The sequence below is a fragment of the Quercus robur genome, chromosome 2 (genome assembly GCF_932294415.1).
Source record: "Quercus robur chromosome 2, dhQueRobu3.1, whole genome shotgun sequence".
In the NCBI taxonomy this organism is placed as follows: domain Eukaryota; kingdom Viridiplantae; phylum Streptophyta; class Magnoliopsida; order Fagales; family Fagaceae; genus Quercus; species Quercus robur.
The window spans coordinates 19,234,710-19,256,183 of NC_065535.1; the positions used below are offsets into that span (position 1 = coordinate 19,234,710).

At 35.8% G+C, this 21,474-nt stretch overlaps 2 protein-coding genes across 2 annotated transcripts; one reads left to right on the plus strand and one right to left on the minus strand.

The window, feature by feature from the left end:
* Positions 1-652: 652 nt before the first annotated feature.
* Positions 653-4,899, minus strand: LOC126712778 (uncharacterized). Its single transcript, XM_050412236.1, has 5 exons — positions 4,672-4,899; positions 4,190-4,285; positions 3,820-3,945; positions 1,721-1,760; positions 653-929 (listed from the first exon to the last, which is right to left on the minus strand). The coding sequence occupies exons 1-5, from the start codon at positions 4,804-4,806 to the stop codon at positions 865-867; spliced, it is 462 nt and encodes a 153-aa protein (XP_050268193.1). The 5' UTR covers positions 4,807-4,899; the 3' UTR covers positions 653-864.
* Positions 4,900-16,220: 11,321 nt separating this feature from the next.
* LOC126712779 (zinc finger CCCH domain-containing protein 22) lies at positions 16,221-21,474 on the plus strand. Its single transcript, XM_050412237.1, has 4 exons — positions 16,221-16,464; positions 17,704-18,015; positions 19,553-19,613; positions 20,359-21,474. Exons 1-4 carry the CDS (start codon positions 16,339-16,341, stop codon positions 21,348-21,350), a joined length of 1,491 nt encoding a protein of 496 aa, XP_050268194.1. The 5' UTR covers positions 16,221-16,338; the 3' UTR covers positions 21,351-21,474.

The window sequence follows — 21,474 nt, forward strand, 5'->3', positions numbered from 1 at the left end:
AATAGGATGAAATAAAATTTTGAGATGTAAATGCTATAAGAATATGAATATTTAGGCCAGTTGAACCTAAATAAGTAATAACTATAGTGGGTTGGTTTAGTCCATAACAAAGAGCTTTGACTCTTGGTAATTGGTATAACTATTAGCAAAGATAAGAAAACACATAAAACTATTTTTATATAAAGTTAAAAAAAAGTTTTTCATCGGAAACAAACAAAAACAAAAAATACATGTTGTGAATATTGCGTCCATTACGTAAGTCCCATCAATTAAATGTTCATGATAGATACTATAAAACAATGTAAAACACTTAGAAAAATCATATTTATTTGTGAGTTGATTAACGAAAGGTACGCAAATAATGAACTTTTGTTTCCAATATTCTTCATTTCCGCTATCAACAAGTAAAGGAAAAGCTTTACTGACATGGTAGAGATAAGGATAAGGACGGAACTAATATGAACATCTATCAAATAATTGAAAGCAAACCCATTCTCTTCACCTTATTAACTAACCACTATTGAAGGATTAAGTTCAACAAGGCCTTGATTAAGTTCGGGTTATGGCTGGGCATTGCTCAGAAAATAGCAATGTACAGCAACCCACAGCGCTCAAACAGTCGGTTCTTGACAAGTTATATTTTTAGCACAAGTTAAATTTTAAGTACAATACATTATCATCCAATAATCCAATATTTACATGAATTCAACTCAGTTGAACAAAACCAAGAAACCTAATGTGCACAAAAGTTCTCAGACACACTATAACATCTAACTTATTGTGTCTTAATTTCATAATCTTCAGGAATCTGGAGATTGAACTATCATGCTTGACACCCAAACTATTTCATGATGTTCAGTTGCTTTAAACTATAGCTGAGAAAAGTAATTCATTAATATCCTGAGAATCCGATCCAAGCTTCTCATCACCTGCATCAATAACAATAAATCTCTCTCAATATATACTCTTAAAAACACTTATTTGTTAGTTAGTTATGCAGTGTCGTCAGCAAGAGCAACTCATTGAACCAAATGACATTAGCTTTTGCACCAAATGAAAAGGCACATATTCCTAACAGAGACATTGCCTTTTACATCCAACTCTCACAACAATAGCTCACAATAGCAAGATTGAACCCTTGCCTGACAGTCCCTAGCTCTCAAATGCATGCTAATTTAAAAGCATCCTATTACGATGTTAAATACAACATAAAATTCTGGCCTCAAGACAAATATGTTTGTAACTTAAGAGGTCATTAACAAGTTCTACCTACCCATTAACCACCCACTTCCCTCTCATCTGCTCCATCTTTTTCCCATGCTCGTGTTTATGTCTCAATTTTAGAGGTAAATTGGCTTGAATAAAAGGTAAATGACAGGAATGAGGACCAAAGCATGATAAAATATATAATTAACAGAATAGCCAAATCACTTTTGACTCCCAGATCCTGCACAATCCATTATTGACACATTTCTGGTTCATTACTTGAGTCCACCAGAATAGAAATTTGTACAGCTAAGAATAAACTTCCTAACATACTTTTATTTTCCTGAAATTTACATCTAAATACTTGACTTCACACACTTTTTTTTTCTCTAAAATATACCCTTTTCATCACAAATGATGGAGCATGAAGTTCAACACTAAAGAAAATAGGCATAAGCTCCTGTTAGTATAATTTGTAGAAATTCTAAAATTAAGTGCAGTTACAAAGCCTTACCTGTCCTTGATCTGACTTGAACCGCCCACTCATCAACAATCTGCCAAAGTCAAAGATCAAAAGAGTGATGAGATTGCATTCCAACGCTTTGTGCATGGATGAGCTGAGTCTCAATGAAGATAAGTGACTGAGAGTAACAAGGCTCATTTATATAGGTTTTATCAGCATGATGAAAGCTACCCAAACATCCTTGCATGGGTGTTTACTTAAAAAAAGCCTCACCGTGTGTTCAATCTTGGTTGCTTGCTGGCAAGTGGTGCAAACACTCCAGACACCACATGGAAAATACACAACCTTCCAAATAATAGGTCTTTTTTTTTTGGGGGGGAGGGGGGGGGGGGGGGTGTGGTGGGGGTGGAGGTGCAGGTTCATAAGTGCAACCTTACAGTCAATAATTTAACAACTTTAATGTTGAAAAGAAAGATTCTATGGTGCTCCATTAGGTTGCTTTGAAGATGGGGAGACTGAATTTTCATTGATTTTCTTTCAAGTTGATAATTTAATTGAGCAAAAAGTTTGAAATTGCATTTAAGTTTATTGATGAGTCCATAACACAAAAATGAGCATCAACATAAGATTAGAGTAAAGAGGACAAAAAAGAGATATATTTGGAGATTGCATAGATATCACATTTCCCTACTTTGTAAAATGTACTGAAATTTCAAATGATGAATGTGATAGAATATTAAAAAATACTAGAAGTTGTTGAATTTTCCATATTGGACAATAATGGCATTTGGTGAATTTGCATAGTAGAAGTTTCTCACAAGCTGGCTAATTCTCAGACATACTAATCGCATTGGATTTTTGGAGGTGGATGGAATGTCTTGTGAGGGAGGATTCAAGGACAAGAGATCAGGTTGTTAGGTTCTATAAACAATGGTGGATGGGTTGGATTTTTCTACAATTGATGAGAATGAAAAGTTGTTGGAAAGGGAGTCTGATAGGAAGCTCATTCAAGCACCAAAGGAGTTGAGAGGTGATGAAGCTTTAGGATCAGATGGTTTCACTATGGTCCTCTTTCAAGTTTCATCATTGCTGGCAGGTGGTTAAAGCTAATATTATGGCCTTCTTCAAAGAATTCCATGAATCTTATAAGTTTGAAAGTCCCTAAAAGCTTCATTTATTTCATTAATTTCCTAAAATGAATCATGACATAGATATTAGGGACATTTTAATACAGGGAATTGTAGCCGGTTGATTCTAGGCTCAAACCATTTTCCTCCAATGCACCAATTATTGGTAATGGAAAGTTTGATGCTTGTTCATACTATGCTATTTTGTAAGCCCCAACTGAAATTATTTTCCATGGAAAAGCATTTGATGTGCCAAGGCTTTAAAGCAAGTTGCATAAATGCATTCTTTGTGTGGACAGCAGCTTGAGTGATTTTGACTAATGATAGTATCATGAAGAAAGGAATCACGCTAGTAGATCAGTGTTATATGTGTATGAGCAATAGGGCAATTGTAGATCATTTGTTGTTTCATTGTGATCTTGCACATGCTTTGTAGAGCTTTGTTTTTTGTGTATTTTGGGGTTCAATCGGTGATGTTGAAGTGGGTACTTGACCTATTGTCTAAAATTTTCCCCCTTATGCCTAATATGAACATTGTGGAGGCCAGGGGAAAGTGAATTGTAGCACTTTTGAAGATGTGGAAGCCAATCTTTCATTAGATCAATACTTAAGTGGTTTATTGCATTGACTTGGTAAAAGTGCTTCCATTATAGAGTTCATTGAGTCTCTTTCGTTTGCTTGTAAATCTTTTTACTTAAGTCTTAATGCAATTTGTATAACTATTATATACATGAGATAGTCTTTTCCCTCAATGAGTTAAATTACTAAAAAATAAAAAATAGCAATCCAAATGTAATGTTAAATACAATGGGGCCATTCAATTTTTAAGTGACAACCAAAAGGTACCAGGCTATATTTTTCCAGTCAAAGGTCATATGTTCCAGCATATAAGTTTCGATCTCTTTCAATTAAGTTTAGCTCGTTTCAACCGTTTGTAGGTGAGTAGCTGATTTCTACCATAAAGGACTCCATTATTTTAAGCAAGTGCAGTTCACCCAAATATACTGCAGGATCAGAAATTACCTGGTTGAAATTAGCAAATGCAGGATCATCAGAATTGCTGACAAGGGGGATGCCCACAGATGCTTGCATCTGCTGTAGCAAAGTTCTGTTCCCAACAAGAGTGGTCCGAGCCTTATCAATTAAGTCCTGAAAATTAAATCAGTAAGCAAGATCAACTTCAGAAAACCAATACTTTAAAAAAATATATATATATCAAAAATAAAACCCCTTCTCTTTTCTTATCTTGTATCAGATATCTCTTCATCACTTCGAAAACCATAGATCAAGAATCCCCACTAATTGATTCATATAATGGGTCCTTTATTTCTCATTTTCCATAAATCAGAATGAAATGATATGCGAGATACAAGATTATAAATCCTTTCAGTACCTGTTTGGCTGTTAGAAGCTCGCGACACTGCTCTTTCAAGATCAACAGATCTTCCTGTACTTTCTTTATCCTAGACACCAACTTCATCGGGTTTGCCTGTAGACAGAATTACAAAATTTTCAAATCATGCAAAGCAATTTCATATTTGAATATTTCCCAAAAACAAAAGTAAAGTGTTGCTCTAATGATAGTATCACTTTGTTTCATTTCCAATTAACCAGACCAAAATACACATATGATAAATAAAAATTACACTTAAAACAATATGAAACTCAGCTTTAGACAGTAAATTTAGATTGGAAAAAAAAAATTTTGAAAGACATGGCAATATGCTTCTAAGCAAAATTGAGTGTGAAATTCACAACTCAGTACCCACTATTTAGTTTCTCAATTATTTAATCTTACACTCTCAGAGTAGTTTTGAGAGAACAAAACAGAGTTTAGAAATAAAGAGAGAGAGAGAGAGGGAAAGAAGCATTTACGTTGTCAGGGTAGACTTGTTGAAACTCCTTTTCGAGCCTGTGCTGAACCACTGTGAGATCATGACTCGCCTTTGTGAACAGATTCACCAACCCATCTGTTGCTTGATGGTGTTCAATATTAATAGTGTGCCCCATTCTCGCTCACTCTCTCTAGGTTTCCTTTCACTCTCTCTGATGGATAGGATACGAATGAAAAAAATTATGAAATGATGAAATTCCCCGCCTGTGCCTTGGCTTTTGATTTTTGGAGGGCCCTAGAGCTTATAAGAACAAAACATGCTCAACGAAAAAACCAATAACTATGCTACAAGTCGTTTCATTTCATATACGACTTTTTTTTTTCCTTCTATTTCAGCCTGGAATACCTCGCACGTGTGAGCCACTAACATAAATTAAAGTGCAAATAAAAGAAGTAAAGATTACTCCGGCTTACCTGACTTTGCAAAAAATTAAATTGTACATATATACTTGCAAAAAAATATATATATATACATTTTATTATAATATATTTTAACCACCTAATAAAAGTGTTGAATACCTTAATTTAAGAATCACAACTTTCTCAAAAAAAAAAAAAAAAAAATTGAGAATCACAATAATTTTAGTTTAACAAAAATATGAGTAATTCTACGTTTACAATATTTTTCACATTATTTCACTACAAATTTTATGTGATAAGGTGTTATTAATTCTAATTTGGAACAAATATTGATATCACTTTTTAACTTACCAATAACAAGTCGTCGCATAAAATTTGTTGTGAAAATATTGTATAAGTGTCCCATTATTTCAAAAATATTTATGGCCCCTTAAACATAACCCTTAACCCCTTAAATAACAATAATAAAAATTTAGCCCAAATAACTTGTTGGTGCAAATACAATATTTCCATTTTTGACACCTCCACCCTTCACCTCCTCCTTGCGCACGTATTTAGCTCAATATCTGATTTAATTCATATTTGTCCATTAATCACCACAATTAAAAAGAATAAAATAGTCTCTCCTTTTCAATGTGGGATTAAATATTTTCACTAACTTCTCATCTTCTATATTCACTCTCACATATTTACATTTATATTATAATATTTATTCATTTTAATTAATTAATATTAAAATGCTCCAACATAACTCAAACAAGACTAGACCGGATAATGACAAGTGAACAAATTATTCAAAAAAAGCATATTCAAAAACAAAAAATAAAAATAAAAATTCCTAATCATTCAAATTCATAATTCATTCAACTCATTGCATAAAAATAATTTATAATTTAATTTTTTTTCCTTAAAAAGGAAACCGAAAGAAGTATTGTGAACACGAGTTTTCTTTGGCAGTGTCGGCAATTATGCTCTTTGGTTTTACAATCGCAATAATTTCATTTTCATTAGCGACTCAACTTACAGTTGAAGCAAATATCATTCATCTCTCTCTCTCTCTCGTCATTTCAATTCTCTCTTACTTTATTACTCCCATCCGAGCATTCTCAATTTCCACATTATCTCTTATTAGTATTTTTTTTTTCTTTTTGTTAGTAGAAATAAATTGTAATACTTCATGTATTTGTGTGTATATATATATTTGTGTGACAATAGATTCAAGTTATCTTCTTATTAGATTTTGTATGATTTAAGTTTTTCAGTGATTACTCTTAAACAAAAAATCTTTGAGCCACCATTGGTTCCCACCAGGGGTGCTTAAAAAAAATTATCATTTTAGTACCCAAAAATCTATTTTAGCATACCATTTTACAATTTACCCTACATTTACATTTTTTTTTTTTTTTTTTTTTTTTGCTTTTTACTATTGTGCACCTTTGGAGTAATGGTTACTCTACAAGTACAAGTTCTTGTGGGGATGGGACGAAAAGGTTAGGGTCCAAGGTTGTTCAAGTCTCTAGGAGAAACACTTAAATTAGACTAGAATATATATATATATATATATATATATATAATCTCATATTAAAAATATACATCTCTTAATTTTTAATTTAGACCATTTTAATAATATAAATTAACCAATAGAGAAGATAGATAAATGATTAAAAATTAAGTGGCACCTTACTTCATCAAGTGCTAAAAAAAATTGCAAAAATTTTGTAAAAAACACATTGGATGGAGGCCTCTTTTTGGTATTTCATGTTCCAAAATATCATCTAGTGTGTTTTAGCACCTAAATGCGAATGCTCTTATATTAAAAGTTTATAATTGTTCATTAAATATGTCGCTAGCTCGTTGCTTAGGCAACTTTTTTCTCCTTGTATTGTGATAGGGTTCCCTAGCCTGTGCTTTGGCATGAGGTTGCACTTTATTCGCTACTAATCTTAATCCCCTTCTTTCAGAATCAATCTCTTTTATCCTCACTCAAATTCCCACCCCAATCCACTTCTCTACCTAAGTTCCATCTACTCTTTGTAATCAATATCCTTTATCCTCACTCAAAATTTCATCCTAAGCCATGTCTCCATCTAAAACTTCAAATCTCCAATATAGTTACTTTACCGTCTCCCTCTCTAAATTTGTTGTCCTCCAATAACTTAATTTTCACTTTTCAACTCTATTCGATGGATTTTGTCTTTTGTAGGTGGTCTAAGGGCCCCTCCTTTAGCCACTTTACACCTAAACCCATGAGCGAAAATGGGTAATTACCCATAAAAAACAAACTATATAGTTAGTAGGGTCCGTTTACAAACTATATGTATTTTTAACAACTTGAGTCTCAGAGACTCGATTTTGGGCCATAAATCGAGCCTCTAAGTCTCAATTTTCATGGGTTGTTCCTGTCTGATGCGACACTTTTTCCACATGACATCTACATGAAAATCGAGTTTCTAAGACTCGATTTACATTTAAAACGAAAAAAAAAAAAAAAAAAAAAAAAAAAAAAAAAAAAAAAACCATAAGGGCAGCAGGAAAAGAAAACCACAACAACGCGTTCATCAGAGAAGAAAGAAAGAAAGAAATCAGAGAAGAATGTGTTCATCAGAGAAGAAAGAAAAAAAAAAAAAAACCTAGAAACAGTCGTGCGACCCAGGTCGCATCGCGACCTGGTCGCGCGCGGCCTGGGTCGCGATGCGGCCTGGTCACGCGAGGCCTGGGTCGCGCAGCGACTTGGTCGCGCACGGCCTAGGTCGGCTTGAGCTGATCTCCATTCCTTCTTCTTCTTCTTCTTCTCTTTCTTTTTTTTTTTCTTTCTTTCTGCGTTTTGTTCCGCTGTTTCTGCATTTTGGGTCATTAATATTTTATTTTTGGGTTGGAAATCGAGTCTTAGAGACTCAATTTCCATGTAGACGCCACCTGGACAAAGTGCCACATCAAACAGGAATAACCCATGAAAATCGAGTCTTAGAGGCTCGATTTAGGGGTCCAAAATCGAGTCTTTGAGGCTCGAGTTGCTAAAAATACATATAGTTTGTAAACGGACCCTACTAACTATATAGTTACTTTACCGTCTCCTTCTCTAAATTTGTTGTCCTCCAATAACCTAATTTTCACTTTTCAACTCTATTCGATGGATTTTGTCTTTTGTAAGTGGTCTAGGGGTCCCTCCTTTAGCCACTTTACACCTAAACCCATGGATAAACAAATAGATCTGGTGGAAACAATAACAAATAAACTCAAATGCACGGGTAAGACAATAAAGTAAAAGGCCAGTGAAAAGGCTACAGAAGAGCTTGTTAACACTGGTTTGGTGGGAAAGCCTTTATCAGACAGAGTCATTAACAAAAATGTGATCAAAGCCATCATATTAAAAGCATGGAAAACTTCTAAAAGTGTACAGATTGCGGACCTCAAGGAGAACATATTTTTGTTTAAGTTTGCTTGTTAAGGAGACAAGAAGAGAATCGTAGAGTTGGGACCTTGAAACATTGAAGGATTTCCGCTCATCCTCAAGATGTGGCGTCAGAATTTTGCTGTTGAAGACATGGATTTTTCGAGTTTCCTATATGGATCCAGGTTCATAATCTCCCCATTGAGTACATGTCCGAGGAGAATGCAGAGGAGATTAGAGCTTTAGTCGGATAAGTAATAGAGGTAGACTTCACTGGTAATGGGGGAATATATATGAGCAAATTCCAAAGAGTAAAAGTGGAGTTGAAAGTGGAAGATCCCCTCTAGAGTGGTTTTTTCCTTGACAGAAAGCCACAATCGGATATGTGGATTCAATTTAAACATGAGAGACTTGTAGATATATGCTTTAAATGTGATAGATTGGGGCATTTAAAAGCTAGATGTTCTTGGGCAGATCACTCTGTGAAACAATTAAATCTCAAGGAGCCATTTGGATTTGGGCCTTAGATGAAGGCAAAAACAATGAACAAAAGAACCACACGGTGGGTGGAGTTCTTAGATAAAACTGATTAAACCAAAGATGAAGAAGAAGAAGAAAGAGGAAGACATTTGCAGCTGAAACTTGATGGCCCCAAGAGTTGTGCAAGTACCAAGGTACGGTCAGCTATTTCCCCTCTGGCTAAGGTTGATGTTTCCAGAAATTGTCAGACCAACTTTGAAAATTTCGAAGCCCACATCCCATCAAAGCAACTAAGCTTAGAGAAGCTTGCAGATACCCCCACACAAAGCCAACTAGACATACAACCAAAGAACAAAAACCAAAATATCTTTGACCAACCATTATTACTCACAGCCTCAAATACCTTTACACCCATGGAAACTGATCAACAAGATGAAACTAACCTAACCATACCCGTCCAATCCCAGCAATGCACCATCTCCCAAGAAAAAAACCAACTCAATAAACCCATCAGATAACCAAGAGATAAACCTTCAACTTGACCATGAACCAATACCCAAGGAACCCAAACTTACCCAAGACTCAACCTCACCCAATAATATTCTGCAAAACACCTTGTCTGACCAAAACCTTATGGACCCATCTCTCTTTATTTGGCTCTCAAAGGCCCATAATAATATGTTGTCTTGGATAGCATACTCTAATGAAGGAGAAAAATCAGGCCTAGGTGATTCATTTGTGTGGGCTTCTATAGAGAACCACAACAATCATACAACAGTGAAATCTCTACGTGCTAAAAGGAAGTTTGATGAAGAGGAAAATACTTTCAATAGAAGGGCCCTTAAAATGACCAAGGTGGGCTCTGTTCTCTTAAAGTTGCAGCCTCAGTCCAACCTGCCCCACCAACCAATTCTAAAAGAAATCTCAAGAAGGCCCAGGATGGACAAAAAGAAAAGACTCAAGGAATTAGCCAGAGAGCAATTAGTCTTTGCTTCCAATTCCCCATTGCAAGAGGTGACATATATCAAATCTGTGAGCTTACATATCAATGAATCTCTTACATCCAAAATGGCTGAAGAGGCGGGCCAACACATGCCCCCAACTCTGCCATGATTACTTTATCATGGAATTGTCATAGCTTGGCTTGGGCTACGGCAAAAAGAACCCTCAGAGCCTTAATAAGGGATATTGGTCCAGATATTATTTTCTTATCAGAAACAAAAATTCCCAGCAGTAAAATTAGTGATTTGTTGATGTTATTGGGTTTTTATAATATAGAGTGTGTTGATTCGAGAGGGAAAAAAGGAGGACTAGTGGTTGGATGGAAGATTGGAGTGGATATAGAAATTACTTTCAAATCTAGTAATATAATTAATGGATTAATTTTTTTTGATCCAATGAATGAGCCTTGGTTGATTTCTTTTGTGTATGGTCCTCCAAATCACAGTAACAGAGGTCTTTTTTGGGAAGCAATTGAAAAGGTGGGAGATGCTTTCAGTGGGGGTTGGCTGTGTATTGGTGATTTCAACCATGTATTTTCCCAGACTAAAAAAAAAGGCGATAAACTAGTGTCAAATTCTTCTAGAGGTGGCCCGAATGAGGTGATAGACAAGAAAGGGCTCATTGATCTCCAATTTTCAGGTAACCCTTATACATGGTCTAATAAAAGGGAAGGTTTTGCAAATATCAAAGAAAGATTGGATATAGCTTTTGCAAACGAAAGATGGAGGCTAATCCTTCCAAGAGCTGCAGTTCATAATTTACCTGCCTCAACTTCAGATCACTCTCCCATTGTCTTATTCACTGAGGGTGAACAAAGATATGCCAAAAAGCCATTTAAGTTTGAAGAGACCTAGACCAGAGAAGAGACAAGCTTCTTTGTGGTGGAAAAACCTTGGAGGTCTGATGTGAATGGTACCCCTTTGTTTAAAGTATGTAGGAAGATTAAAGAAATCAAGAAGGAATTCAAAAGATGGAACAAAGAATGGTTTGGGAATAGAAGAGAATCATGGATTGCTGGGACCAATTGGAAAATATTCAGAATGACGATCCAACTCAGGAAAATCTAAATATAGAAGCTAATATTAACTTGGAACTCCAAGAATGGCTCCAAAGAGAAGAAATGTTATGAAGACAAAAGTCTAGAAACAAGTTTCTTGCTGCAGCTGATTTGAAAACCAAATTCTTTCATCTCACAACTATTATTAGAAAAAGAAGAAATGCGATTGATTTTCTAAAAAACCAGTAAGGCATTTGGGTTTTAGAAAGAGAAGAAATTGGAAAATGCTTCGAAGAATTCTTTACAAACCTTTTTACATCTTCTAACCCCTCAATTCCCAACAACCTAGAGAATCTCATAACTCCAAGCCTTTCTAATGAGGATATAGAGATGCTATCTAAAATTCCTTTGCCAGAGGAGAATAAGGAAGTTGTCTTCAGTATTGGGTCAAATAAAGCTCCAAAGCCCGATGGGATGTCAGCACATTTCTTTAAGTGTTATTGGAATATAATTGGGGGTGAAGTTATTGAAGACATCACTTCCTTTTTCCAAAGGGGGTACATGTTGAAGGAAACAAAACCACTCCTTTATAGTTCTCATACCTAAAGGGAGTAATGTTGCAACAGTCTCTCAATATAGGCCCATAAGTTTGTGCAATGTCTTATATAAGATCATCTCTAAATTGCTGGCTAATAGGCTAAAGCAGATTCTCCCCAAATTGATTTCACCTTGGCAAACAACGTTTGTTCCAGGCCGAAAAATTCAAGAGAACACGTTTTTGACACAAGAAATCCTTCATGACATGAGAAAGAAAAGAGGTAAGAAAGGTTGGTTGGGGTTGAAGATAGACATGGAAAAGGCCTATGATAGGCTGGAATGGTGCTTTTTAGAGAAAGTTATTCGGGCCTTTGGTTTTCCAAGCATCTAGATACAGTGGATTATGCAATGTGTAACTACAACTTCTTTCTCAATTTTAATCAATGGCAGTCCATTCAGCTTTTTCAAGCATAACAAAGGAGTAAGGCAAGGAGATCCCTTATCTCCCTTCCTGTTTATCCTAGCAATAGAAGTTCTAGCTAGGCTTATCGAGAGGGAAGTTTCAAATAACAAAATCATTGGCTATAAATTAGCACCAGATCTGATGCCTATCACCCACCTTCAATTTGCAGATGACTTGTTCATATTTGCTCAAGCAAATGAGGAAAATATAGAGACCATTAAAGCTTGTCTTGAAACTTTTGCTGGATGGTCAGGGCAGAAAGTTAACCTGTTAAAGTCAGTGATCATTTTTAGCAAGAATGTGCAACAAAGTGTAAGAACTCGCCTGTCAAACTCAATGGGAATAAAATCCTCAAATAGGAAAGAAAAATACCTAACTCGCCTGTCAAACTCAATGGGAATAAAATCCTTAAATAGGAAAGAAAAATACCTAGGCATCCCAATGGCCTCAGGTAGAGATAGAAAGATTGCAGCTGGAGAAATTATTGATAAAGTGAAACAAAGACTTCAAGGGTGGAAGATGAAGACTTTATCACAAGCAGGCGAAACCATTCTAATTACATCAGTGGCCTCCTCCCTCCCATCTTATCAAGCTTCATCTCTACTCTTCCCTAAACAAGTTTGTTATAAGCTTGATGCTGTGAATAGAAATTTTTGGTGGGGTTTCAAAGATGAAAATAAGTTGGGATGTTGTCTTAAAAGCTGGGATTCTACATGCACTCCAAAAGTGTTGGGGGGTTGGGTATAAAAAAAACTGAAGACATGAACAAAGCTCTAGTGGCAAAGATGACTTGGGAAATAGCAAGTAATGCTAACAAACTATGGGTTCAGATTTTTAAAAAGAAATATGTAAAGCATAGAAACTTTATGAAAATGCCCTCACCTAAAGGGGCATCATGGGCTGCCCAAAGCATCTTTGAATACAGAGATGTAGTAAAGAAAGGGATGTGCCACATGATAGGGAATGGCTTGAATACTTGGATTTGGAAAGACCCCTGGATTCCAAATGAGACAAATATAATCCCTCAAAGAAGAAATGGAGCTAGTCTTGAAGCTCATCTGGTGGCGGAGTTGATTGATCAAGATATTGGACAATGGGATAGAGGAAAACTTCATGAGTTATTTGAGCCAAATACAGTAACCAAGATTCTGGCCATTCACCTTACCCAATTGTCACAACAAGACTGAGTTTTCTAGTGCCTTAACCTCGCAGGTGAATTCACTGTAAGGACAACATATAATGCCTTGTTATCAATTATCCACCTCACCCTTTGCTGCAAAGTAAATATTGGAAAGAGTTGTGGAAGCTAAAAATTCATGCTAGGCTCAAAAATTTGCCATGGAAGATGGCTTGGGAGATTCTGCCCACAACCTCAGTCCTAAATTTCAAGTTCTCTCTATCTTCGATAGATTGTTATTTATTCAATAATGCCATTGAGTCTTTGGAGCATATTTTTCTGCAATGTGATTGGGTTACCCAAATTTGGTTTACAGGCCCTTGGCCATTAAATATGAGCCATATGCACAATGTGTCTATAACAGATTGGGTGAAGATGATAATCAACCCAAAGCATGGCTTGGGTTTAGAGGGAGAAGAAGCTAAAGACTTCCAATTATATGCAGCAATTTTATGTGATCAAATTTGGATGACAAGGAACAAAGCTAGACTGGAAGGAATCAAAACAAGCCTAGAAAAGGTGGCAAGGCAGGTGAATAAATCATATGAAGAGCACAAGAATGCGTGGAGAAATCAATCATCAAAACCCCCAAAAGACTCATTCTGGACTCCCCCACCTTTAAATTGGATAAAATTGAATTTTGATGCAGCAATTAGGGAAGATAAATCTTTAGTGGCAGTGGTGGCAAGAGACCAAAGAGGAAATTTACTTGCAGCATGGACAGTGCGGTTGGATCAGACAGAGCCTTTGTTAGGAGAAGCCAAAGCAACTTGGTTAGCTATCAAAAAGGCGGCTAATGAAGGATTCAAGAGAATTATCCTTGAAGGAGATGCACTAAATGTCATTGAGCCATTGAAGAACAAAGCAATTGTCTCTCACTAGAGAATTAAAGCAATTCTAGAGGATATTTTGTTTCTAGTCAATTCTTTTGATAATGTATCATTTTCATTTATATGTAGAGACGACAATGTTACCTCCCACCTTCTAGCCCAATGGGTTGCTCTTTTGAATTGGAGTGGGCCAGTTCCCATTTCTAATCTCTAACTTGTCACTGATGTTAGCTAAGGCTTTAGATAGAGATGGTCACGACCCTCCTTGGATTGTATATCTTTTGTTTTTTCTTATAAATAAAGTATTTATTCAGCAAAAAAATAAAAAAAATTGTTCATTTAATTTTATTTGGAATACAAATCGATATTGAGGTCAATACCAAATAAGCTTACATATTCAAGTTTTGTTCATTTCCCTGCCAAATAAGCTTTAACTTGTTTACAAAATGCTTGATTAACTTACGAAATGTTTAACAGACCTAATTATTCTAATCTCAAATATATATAATATAAATGTAAGGACACGATTCGTAACGAACCACAACAGTGTTGGGCTCGCTTGTAAAAAGGCTCAAACAATATCATTTGTAGAGCATGGGTTTGAAAGGCTAGGCCTTGGTCACCAGGTGGTGGGTTTTTCGTGATATCCGTACATGATTAAGTCGTCTTTACCCCTGGAGTCTTTCTCCTGGAGGCGGGCTGGGAGGCTCTGGTTTTTGGCCATTTTTCCTAGCCCCTTCTATGAGTTACTTACTTTTCCTTTTATACTAGCCTGTGTTTTTTTATCCTTCGTCCACGTGTAGGATCGACATTTCAAGACTGATACTTGTCCCATCAGCCCATACCCGGAGTGGTTGGGGGTGGTTGAAAAAGCTGGAGAGTATGGCTCTGTCAGGTGCAGAGTATTGAATGGCAGTAAGGGCAGCTTTTCCCGGTCGTTACACTTTCCAGCATACCCCTTTCTATTGGTACAGATATTTTAGATTTTTTCCAAAGTTGTTTCTATACCATTTTTGCCCTTTCTTCTGAGGAGACTTCGAACAGGCCTCTTCTGAGGAGACTTCGAACAGGCCGAGGACTGAATCATCCTCGGCTGTATCCCTATGCTATTTTGTACTTGCATTATAGTGCCTGGGCCATAACCTTCCTCGGCTTGGGCCTTTGGGCTCCAACGAATAAATGGAGCTGGCCCAAAAATTGTTGGGACCCACAATAAATATATTTTAAATATTTATACATATAAGCATATAATATTATATATTTTAATAGAACCTCACACTTGTGAGGTTGTTCACAAAGGCACAAACACATTTTTATATTTCATATTTGAGTTAAGATTATATTTAATAATCAAGATTAAACTTTTTTTTTTTTTTTTGGGAAACAATAATTGAGATTAAACTTAAACTTAAGTTTGGCTCATTTTTCTTTTATTTTATTTCCAAATCAAGCTGGTAATGAATGGTCTTACCAGAAATTAGCTTCTTTTTTTTTTTTTTTTTTTTTTTTTTTTTGCTGAACTAGAAATTAGCTTAGACAAATGACAATAGTGGGCTTGTTTGGTCTATCATTTCAAACTCACATCTTTACATTTTAAACAACATTATACAAATTTCTACACACTTTTTCATCCACACGTATTTCAAAAAACTATAAATAACCTTTCTCAAACTACTCTACCAAACACCCCCTTGATTATATATATATATATATATATATATATACACTTGAGTAATTCTACGGTACCCCTTCCAAAAAAATGGGGGTACGGTACCTACTAATAGATAACCTGCTACACCAGGTTACTTTTTTCTCACATTTGACGGTTCCATCCTTACATTGTGCAGTTCTAACATCACATGTGACAGTTCTTTTCTCACATTTAGTGGTTTTCTTACATTTTTCTCATATTTGACGGTTCCATCCTCACATTGTGCGGTTTTAACATCACATACGACAGTTCTTTTGTCACATTGGGTGGTTCCTTTACTTTTTTTTCTCACATTTGACGGTTTCATCCTCACATTGTACGGTTCCAACATCATATATGACAGTTCTTTTGTCACATTGGGTGATTTCCTTACTTTTTTCTCATACTTGACGGTTTTATCCTCACATTGTGCAGTTCCAACATCACAGATAACTATTTTTTCTCATATTTGGTAGTTCCCTTACTTTTTTTTTTTTTTTTATTTATATTTGACAATTCTAACCTCACATTGTGCGGTTTTAACATCACGTATGACTTTTCTTTTGTCAAGTTGGGTGGTTCATGCTAATTTTGTTCGTATTTCTTACTTATTATTTAGACAAGAAAAATGGGATCACTTGAAGTTGAAGGTTATATGCATACATATACATGCCCTAATGCTTTAATTTTGTTTCTCTGATACCGAAACATCGAACAAAAAATGGGAAGCGAGGAAGAGAGAGTTCTAGAGAACCAGCTGGAGATTCAATTGCAAGAGCAAAGAGACTCACTTGCTGCTATCAAAGAAGCCCTAGCCTGTGACCCCGCCAATCCCGAGCTTCTCACTGTATGTAAATCAAAACGCCTTCGTTTTGTTTTCACACAATATTCGAGTAATTGGTTTTCCATTTATTCTACTAATTACTTATGAAATAAAATAATATTGCATTTGTATTAGAAAAAAAAAAGGTTCAAATAATCAATCGCGCAAATAAGGCATTAATCAAAACTCTTAGCCTCTGTTGTATGTTATCATGCTAGCTAGTGCTTAAGAATTCATAAGGAGATCTGGATAATGCTGTCCTTTAAGATGTGTTTGGTGCATATGAATTAGTCTATGTGAATGGATATCATTTACCAACATTGATTCCCCGTCTTTGATCTTCTTGAACGAGCAATTCTATTAATGAGTAGACATTTTCGTAAGAGTTAAGGAAATACCCGGAGATAGGAATTTTAAGTAAGGGAGGACAGTTTTGTTGGTTTCTCGATTTGAACAATCATTAATGTCAGCATTGGTTTTGTGCTTCTGGCTTGTTTTGCTCGGGTCTAATGGTAATGGTCTTATTGTAGAGTAGATGTGTCGATTTATGTAACTTGTGAAGCTTTGTTATTCCGAACTTGTAATTGATTTAAAAAATCCAGTTTTGTTTATCTTTTTGTTTTTTGGTTCACTGCTGCCTTCCTCTTTATAGGCCGGTTTTGCTGTTATTGCTTAATCGTTCCCACCAACTAAAGAGTATCATCTTTTCAAAGATGTTATATGTATTGTTTTAGGAAAGGGAAAAGTCAAAACACCCTTGAATCAGTTTTGGAATGCTTAAATAAATCCATGTTTGTCAGATTCTTTTCTTCCTTTAGTAAGCAAGTGGTTCCCTAAACTGATAGTTGTGTTTGGAAATTTCAGGTTTGTTTTTTTTTTTTTTTTTTTTTTTTTTTTTTTTTTTTTGACGATGGCTTTTAAGTCCTTGGACACGGAAGATGTTCAGGACATATAATAGGATTTTTTTTTTTTTTTTTGTTGACTTTATGGTTCCCTATCTGTGTACCTTCTGTTATAGTTATTGCACATTCCTTTTTATGGAACGAGAGGGAATCACGTGATAGTCTTAGATCAAGTAACCAAGTTCTATTGTAGGTGATAAAGATCAAGTTGGTTGTTTATTTCCAGAATATACACACACAGACACTTGCAGTTGTATCTACTTATAATTCTTGCATATTATATGTCTTGAGAATCTATGATTAGGTGTAATATCATTATGGATCGTGCAACTTGATAAATGCTACTGTTTTATCGTCTCAGGTTTATGAAGAGCTTGTTCAGGTAATAAAAGATGCAGAGGAAGGGCTGTTTCACTTAAAGCGTGCACGATTACTGCGAGAAGCTGATTCGGTGCTAAATGGCTACAATCATAAATCTGAGGATGTTAAAGTAGAGCCTCTTGATCCAGCAGATGTTGAACGGGAACTGCTGGAGGAGCAAAGTTACGTAGTTGGATCAAAATGTAGATTCCGTCACAGCGATGGCCGTTGGTATAATGGTCAAATCGTTGAATTGGATGATTCTGATTCAGCAAAGATTTCTTTCCTCACTCCAATATCTGAAAATATGTTGGTATGTACAATTTTTTGGTCATTTGTTTTCTTGCATGGCTGTTTCAAAATTGTATATTTTTCTTTTTGTTTATTTGGAGAAAAAATATTGTGTGATTTTGTTTTTATCTATGTAAATGTGTGTTGTGTGCCAATGAGCTCTAGCTTAAATGGCACCTCCTCTCATTGTAAAAGCAAAGTGGAGGATGAGGTCGTGGGTTCAAGACCCATCGGCTGTGTATGGTATTGACCTAAAAAAATTTGTGGATTGCATGTTCAATTAGGCAGAATTATCCACAAGATATTTGGGTTTAGTATTAGCATCATGTGGTATTCTCCTTAAAGCTTCAAAGGTTCAGGAGAGTATCATTTTACTCATGAGATATCCATTTTTCCTGAACTTTGGTGGTGAAAGAGGAACACCTTCTGATTTTGTTTATGTAAAATATATATATATATATATATATTAGTGCTCTTTCAAATTTTAAGAAGGGGGAAAAAAGAATAAATACAGGACATCATTAGTTGTGTGTAGTACTCTACCCAGATATTTGTTGTCATCTTTTTGTTGAACTCTTGAACTCAGTGATTTATGCCCTACAACAAGATAACTGAACAATTCCATTCTTACTTGGAACTTTGGGGGTCATTGCAAGCCTGATGTAAGCTAGTTTTAGGGAAAGAGTGCTGAAGGTAATCATCTGAAAATTTTTATAGTTTGTTTACAATATGCATATCTATATATATATATGTGTGTGTGTGTGTGTGTACATAGAGACACATATATAAAGCACTACATGCCCTTCTTCTTAGTGAATAAAATTAGCTTTTGTTGACAAAACCTCTGTTGGCATCAAGCTATAGCTTCCTCCCTCTTATTTTATTAGTGTTCAGTATACAAAACAAGATATCCTACTAAATAAAAATATTAGTGCTCTTTCAATTTTTAGGAAGGGGGGAAAAGAAGAGATCCAAGATATCATTAGTCATGGGTACTCTACCAAGAAATTTACTGTCATCTCTTTGTTGAACTCAGTGATTTATGCGCAGAAACAAGATAATTGAATGATTCATTCTATGCTTGGAACTTTGGGGTTGTGGCAAACCTGATGTAAGCAGGCTTTAGGGAAAGAGTGCTGAAGGTACATCTGAAAATTTTCTAGTTTGTTTTAGGTACTCATTTATATGAGTGCGCGCCTGTGAGCCTAGAGACACAGATACCAAGAATCATTATATATCTTTCTTCTTAGTGAATAAGATTATTTTTTCTGACAAAGAAGAGATAACAATTTACCTAATACTTGTTATGCACCATTAACGTACATGCTAAACATAATCTAACGCATAGACACACATAAATATTTATAGATTTTATATGTAAGTATTAGCTGCCTTAACTGAATCGGATTTGCTTTTGCTGTTAAGACAAGCGATTTATATAATGCTTGTTAAGCACCAATTAGTGCAACCATTACTGGAATTTAATTCACATAGATACTGAGTAAAACCCCATGGTATTTGTCATGTCAGTATACTGATGCTAGACCACCTAAGTGCAGATGTGCAAGTTCTTTCTACAGCAACGGTGTCGATTTGGTACTAACTGCCGCTTATCCCATGGTATGTTGTGGTTGCTTCTATTATATGGATCAGGAGTCCTGCAATTCAAATTGAAATCTCTCATTCTACTCATTTTTGCATTGTTTTTACCATTCTCGGCAATGCATGGTATGAGATGAATGGGAGGATATAGTCAGCAGGGTAGAAGCTACATTATGCCCAGTAGGGGCAATTACACCCACTGGAATTTGAAAAAATAAATGGACTTGGTTTGAAATTATCGAATTTTTGTATTTTGTTTGGCCCACTAAAATAAGAATAGGCAGGGCTGTGAAATTTAAAAGCATTCAACCATTAGTAGAAGATCAAGTATGGGTCTCTTTAAAATTTTAAATTTGGTTATATGGTTTTTAAAATAAAAGGGTTATGTTTAGAAGACACTGACACTATAAGGTCAAGAGCCTTGTAGCTCAATTGGCACTTCCTGCTATTTCCAACGGAGATGTCCAGGGTTCAAATCCCCCCTCTCCCAACTATCAAATTATCAAAATGAAAAAAGAGAAAGAAAAAGAATAAAAATGTGGCAACTGTGATAGAACTGTTGGTAATTGCATATGGCAACGTTGCTTTTGGTGTTTTTTAACGAACTTATGAAATATATATTACATAGTTTAATTTGTCTGTTATACATCTACTACGCAGCTAACCTGTATGCTCCATAAAACAACTACAGTGTCATTGTTGTCTTTAAATTATATGTTAACTACCAGCATGTTAGAGCTCACATGAGTTTGTATGTGTACAGGTGTTGATGTCCCATTGTCCTCATTGAAGAAGTACATCCCAACAACTTGGGACCAGTCACTAGTGGGTTCAAGCATTTGGGCAATATCAGACAGTAAATCTGGCATTTGGAGGGAAGCTGAACTTGAATCGTGGGATGATAAACTTGGAGTAGGGCAAGTTGTTTTCCGAGACGATGGAAGCTGTGCAAAGCTTGGGGTGGATGCAATTACATTATCTGAAAATGCCCAAGTGAGTGATGAAGAGGAGAGTGATTCCGGCTCAGAACAATTTGATTCTAGTGACTATGAAGATGAGGATTCACAGGGTTTAGGATTTCTTGAAAGCTCCACCCAACAAAGAGGCATCCAGAAAGGAACTATGATATTTGCAAAGTGGGAAAATCACACCAGGGGCATAGCTTCCAAGATGATGGCCAATATGGGTTATCGTGAAGGGATGGGTTTAGGAGTATCTGGGCAGGGAATGTTGGATCCCGTCACTGTGAAGGTCCTTCCACCGAAGCAATCTCTTGACCATGCTCTTGAGTCTCATGAAGGTGAAGAGACCAACAAGAAGCAAGAGAAGAAGCGGAGCAGAGGTGGAAAGAGAAAACGTGAGAAGAAGTTTGCAGCACTGGCTCGAGCAGCAAAAGAGGAGGAGGAATTGGAACCTGATGTCTTTAGTCTTATCAATAACCAACTTGCAATGCATCATGAAGCTTTAAGTGGTAGGTCAGCGAAGAAGCAGCAAGGTAAAGGTTCTGGGGAGGGGAACAAAGTAGATAGACGGGCTCTGGTTGCTTATGGTGATGAGGTGAAGGACTTGAGGATGCGAGCTGAGAAGCTTGAAGAAATGGTTAATAGAAACAGAAAGGAAAAGGTAGTTTATGAAGCTGCCATGAGAAAGTTAAATGAAACTCGCAAAGCTTTAGCGGAGGCTGAGGCAACTCATGCATCTGCATCAAGTGCGGTTGTCAGCCGAGAAAAAGAGAAGAGATGGCTCAAGTTTTAGATTTTATATTATATATGTAGTTGTGTAATTTATTTATACAGGATGGATCTAAACGGGGAAAAATTATTTGTTTTTGTTTTGAAGAAAAGCCTAAAGCTAGAATCTAGATTGATTTTTATGTGCA